At 63.3% G+C, this 4,187-nt stretch overlaps 1 protein-coding gene across 1 annotated transcript in view; it reads right to left on the bottom strand.

Annotated features, from left to right (window-relative positions):
• Position 1: 1 nt before the first annotated feature.
• FGFR4 (fibroblast growth factor receptor 4) overlaps positions 2-4,187 on the bottom strand; it is a gene marked incomplete at its 3' end in the record, with an annotated part of 4,873 nt that continues 687 nt past the window's right edge. Inside the window, exons 4-17 of the mRNA XM_010293590.1 lie at positions 3,931-4,097; positions 3,720-3,843; positions 3,234-3,424; positions 2,985-3,123; positions 2,707-2,900; positions 2,317-2,462; positions 1,936-2,057; positions 1,725-1,835; positions 1,401-1,591; positions 873-995; positions 718-788; positions 344-481; positions 167-272; positions 2-76 (exon numbers count right to left, since the gene is read on the bottom strand). Coding sequence (XP_010291892.1) covers positions 2-76; positions 167-272; positions 344-481; positions 718-788; positions 873-995; positions 1,401-1,591; positions 1,725-1,835; positions 1,936-2,057; positions 2,317-2,462; positions 2,707-2,900; positions 2,985-3,123; positions 3,234-3,424; positions 3,720-3,843; positions 3,931-4,097 — 1,898 coding nt within the window. The remainder of the gene's footprint in view (positions 77-166; positions 273-343; positions 482-717; positions 789-872; positions 996-1,400; positions 1,592-1,724; positions 1,836-1,935; positions 2,058-2,316; positions 2,463-2,706; positions 2,901-2,984; positions 3,124-3,233; positions 3,425-3,719; positions 3,844-3,930; positions 4,098-4,187) is intronic.

The following is a 4,187-nucleotide window of genomic DNA, read 5'->3' as shown; positions in this document are numbered from 1 at the left end:
CGTCGGAGGAGCAGGAGCTGGCGGTGTCCTCGCAGGAAGGCGAGTACTGCTCGAAGGGCATGGAGAGGTCCAGGTACTACAGGGAGAGATGGTGCCATCGGTGCTGGTGCCATCAGTGCCAGCACTGCCTGCCCCACCACCGGCCAGACCCCCCCCCACCACTCACCTCCTCCGAAACCGCGGCCAGGATCTTGTCCAGCCCCTCCACAAGTTGCTTGAAGGTGGGGCGCTGCGAGGGCACGGCGTGCCAGCACTCGCGCATCAGCATGTACCTGGTGCGGTTAAGAGAGAATTATCGGGGTCTCGCTGTGCCCCCTGCCCACCCCACCTGGCTGGTACTCACAGCTCATGGGTGCAGTTGGATGGCCGGTCCATGCGGTGACCCTCCTTCAGCAGCTTGAAGAGCTCCTCAACAGGGATGCCGGGGTAGGGAGAGCCCCCCAGTGTGAAGATCTCCCACATCAGGATCCCAAAGGACCACCTGGGATCATGCACGGCAAAGAAGGGGTCAGCCATGTCCTAGGACCCTCACCCCACCACACCCTGCAGTGCCATGGGAGAAGGTGGCATCACCCCTGGGGAAGATGTGCCCTGTTGCTGCTGTCCCGTGGCCATACCCCCATCCTACTCATGGAGACTCTCCACTTTGTGCCTAATGCCATGGCGCTGCCTCATCCCACACCCGACAGCATCCTCCACCTGCAGCCCGGGACTCACACATCGCTCTGGTGGGTGTAGACACGGTCAAACAGGGCCTCAGGTGCCATCCACTTCACTGGCAGACGACCCTATAGGAGAAAACCCCCTGCTCAGTCCTGGTCGAGGGTCCCTGTTTGTCTGTGCGTGTGTCCCAGACCCCCCTCCCCACTCACGTTGCTGGTTTTCTTGTAGTAGTCAATGTCATGGACATCCCTGGCCAAGCCAAAGTCCGCGATCTTCATCACGCTCTCTGCTGTGACCAGCACGTTGCGGGCAGCCAGGTCACGGTGGATGCACTGCCGGGGGGGAGCATCGCCCGCAGGGGGTGTGAGATAGTGGCTCCAGCTCTGTGTGTCCCCTCCCCACACCCAGAGCCACCACTCCCCTCCCACGTGTCCCCCAGCACTGCTGGCCCCCTCGGCACCTCTGTGGCGGTGGGGTCACTCCACCACTGGTCTGGCTGCGGCGTGGGGACACCCAGGAGGTGGATCAGGCTTTAAACCCAGCATTTTTGGGGAGATACTGCCCTGAGCTTTGCTGGATGTGGCCAAGAGATTATGCACAGCCTGGGGGAAGGGGCTGGGTTCCCTCTCCCCACTTAGAGAGGGGACAGTGGGGCAACACAGCTCCTCCAGCACCACCTCACTCCCCACCAGGCTGTCCCGAGCGCCAGCAGCCCGTGCGGGCTGTGCCAGCCCTACCCGTTTGGACTCCAGGTACTCCATGCCACGGGCCACCTGGTAGACACAGGAGACCAGGTCCTTGAAAGACAGCTGCTCCTCGGGCATCGCCGTGACGTCAAAAGCGTAATCGGGTGTCGGGGGGCGGCGGGCACGGAGGTACTCGCGCAGGTTGCCCTTCGCAGCAAACTCCACGATCACGTACAGCGGCCCTGGGAAGTGTGTCCACTCTGCTCAGCCCCTGCCCTGTCCCACCCCAGCGTCCCACCTGCCACTGTCCCCAACAGTGCCATCCCCTGCTCCTCCTGATGCCCTGCCCCAGCCCTGCCTGCGCAGCCCCCTCACCGTCCTGTGTGCAGACTCCCAGGAGGTTGATGATGTTCTTGTGCTTGTCCATGAGCTTCATCATCTCCATCTCAGATATGAGGTCAGCCAGATCCTTGTCCGTGGCGTTGTCTGCAGAAGGAGGGCCAGGTCACCGTGCCAGCTGGGGTGGCACCGCAGCCTGGCACTGATGCCACTTCTGTGCCTGGGACACTGGCAGGGGAACTGCTACCTTTCAACATTTTCACAGCCACGGTGACGGCTCTGTCTGGCCTGTCTCTGTCGATGCCGTAAGCTTCTGCCCGCACCACCTGGCCAAAGCAGCCTTCCCCCAGGGGCTTGCCCAGCACCAGCCTGGCAGGGACGGGCAGAACCGTGAGGGACCGCAGGGAAGGCCCCACTCCCCACAACCACGCAGCCAGACCCTGAGGGGCAGAGGTGATGTAGCTGCCCCTCTCTGGTCTGAGCCGAGTCTCAGCACTCTGAGGCACAGTGGTGCTGAGGTGTCTGGTGGTGTCTGGAGACCTCCCCATCCCATGTGCTGCCGTCTCCAGGGTGGCTGCGGAAAGCAGCCCCCAGACCCAGATGAGCCCCATGCTGCCTGGCACCGTACTTGTCCCGGGGGAACTCCCACTTGGCATCGAGGGGCAGGTCCAGCTCCACGACCCCAGCCAGCATTGGGGCACAGCTGGAGGAGAGACGAGTGACGCGCATCAGGGATGTGCTGGACTTCCCAGAGGAGCTGGAGTCCAGGGAGAACTGCAGAGAGAGACCAAGGGACCTCAGCCAACCTGCCCCGTGCTCAGGGGCCAAACAGAGACCCAGCAGTGCTGCACAGAGACCCTCACTCAGAGCAATGGGATGAGGGAGCAGCAGCAGGCAGTGAGGAGGGCAGCCCCAAGGCTGGCAGCAGGGTAAGGTGTGATGGGCACAGGTGGCACCTGCGGAGCCAGTCAGTCGCCAGGGTCCCCCTGCACCCCCAGGGCTCCAGCTTGGCACCCACCTGTCGGATGAGTGGGAATTTGGAGAGCTTGTGGACCGCCATAGGCTCCAGGGGCTGCTTGCTCGACTGAGTCTGCATCCGGCACAACACCACGATGATGGCAGCCATGGCCACAGCCAGCGAGCCCGAGGTGTAGATGATGATGTCCGTGTACTTGGCCTCAGGGGCTTCGGCTTCCCGCACCAGCTCCTCTTCTGGAGAGAGTGAATGAGTCAGCCTGAGCCATGGTCCCTGCGTGCCAGGGGCCCCAGCTCCCACCCCAGCACCGCCATCCCCACCTGGCAGCACGGTGAGCCAGGCAGACTGGTACGAGAGGCCGATGGAGTTCCCTGCCAGGCAGGTGTACTCGCCAGCATCCTCCATGGAGACATTGCGCAGGTACAGCACCTCCACCTCGGAGCTGTTGATGTCTGCAGTCTGCCAGGGAGAGGGATGGATGGCCAAGCATCCTTCCTCCTCCTCTGTGCACCCCCCGTCACCACTTTGGGGTGGGCGTCTGGGCCCCAGACGCTTCCAGCCCCTGTTACCTTGAGCACTTGCACGTAGGGGACCCCGTCGGGACCATAGCTGCTGCCGTTCACTTCGATGTGCTTCAACCACTGGATGTGGGGCTGGGCATCACTGTAGACCTTGCAGAAGAACTCCACATCGCTGCCCACCAGGGCCGTGGTGTTGGCAGGCAGCCCAGCCTGCAAGATGGGCCTGTGCGGGGACCTCTCTGCACAGAGGAGAGCAGAGCGGTGTCACTGACACGGTGTCCCAGAACAGGGGCTCCTTTCTGCCTCCCTTTGCCCGCTGTGAACACATGGAGAGCCCTTCCTCTGCCCTACAGCAGACCAGTGCAAACCCAAACCTGGTCTCCATCCCCATGTCCCTTGGGTGCGAGGGACACGTGGGCTGCACCAGTGGAGAGGGCACAAGCAGAGCCTCTTCTGCCCCCTTCCCCATGACCCCGACCCCTCTGCCACACGCAGGAGGAGTGGGGAGCCCGGACCATGCTGAGGAGCCCTCACCCAGCACATCCAGGAGGTAGCTATAGCGGATGCTGCCAAAACTGTTCTCCACCAGGCAGGTGTAGTTGCCGCGGTCGGAGGGCACCACGCTCTCCATCACCAGGCTCCAGTGCTGGTGCCGGAGCTGCAGAACAGGGAGGCAAGGCGGCGAGGTGTGATGGGGGAACAGACCCCGGGAGGGGAGGCTGTTGCAGGGGGTCCTGGACCTTACCCGGATGCCCCCGATGCGGTGCTCCCCCCGGAACTCACGCCCATTCTTCAACCAGCGGATGCTGGGGCTGGGGCTGCCTGAGGCTGGGCAGCGAAACTTCACCGTGTTCCCTGCGGGGACTGCATACAGCTTCTTGTCCATCCGGTGAGGGTGAGTCCAGTAAGGAGCTGCGGAGACATGGAATGTGCAGTGGGAGGGGGCCAAGGGGCAGCACAGAGGCTGCCAGAGCCGCTCCCAGCTGCTTGTGCTGTGAGCCG

Source organism: Phaethon lepturus, unplaced genomic scaffold (assembly GCF_000687285.1).
Source record: "Phaethon lepturus isolate BGI_N335 unplaced genomic scaffold, ASM68728v1 scaffold26058, whole genome shotgun sequence".
Lineage (NCBI taxonomy): Eukaryota > Metazoa > Chordata > Aves > Phaethontiformes > Phaethontidae > Phaethon > Phaethon lepturus.
This window is presented reverse-complemented; position numbering and strand designations above follow the sequence as displayed.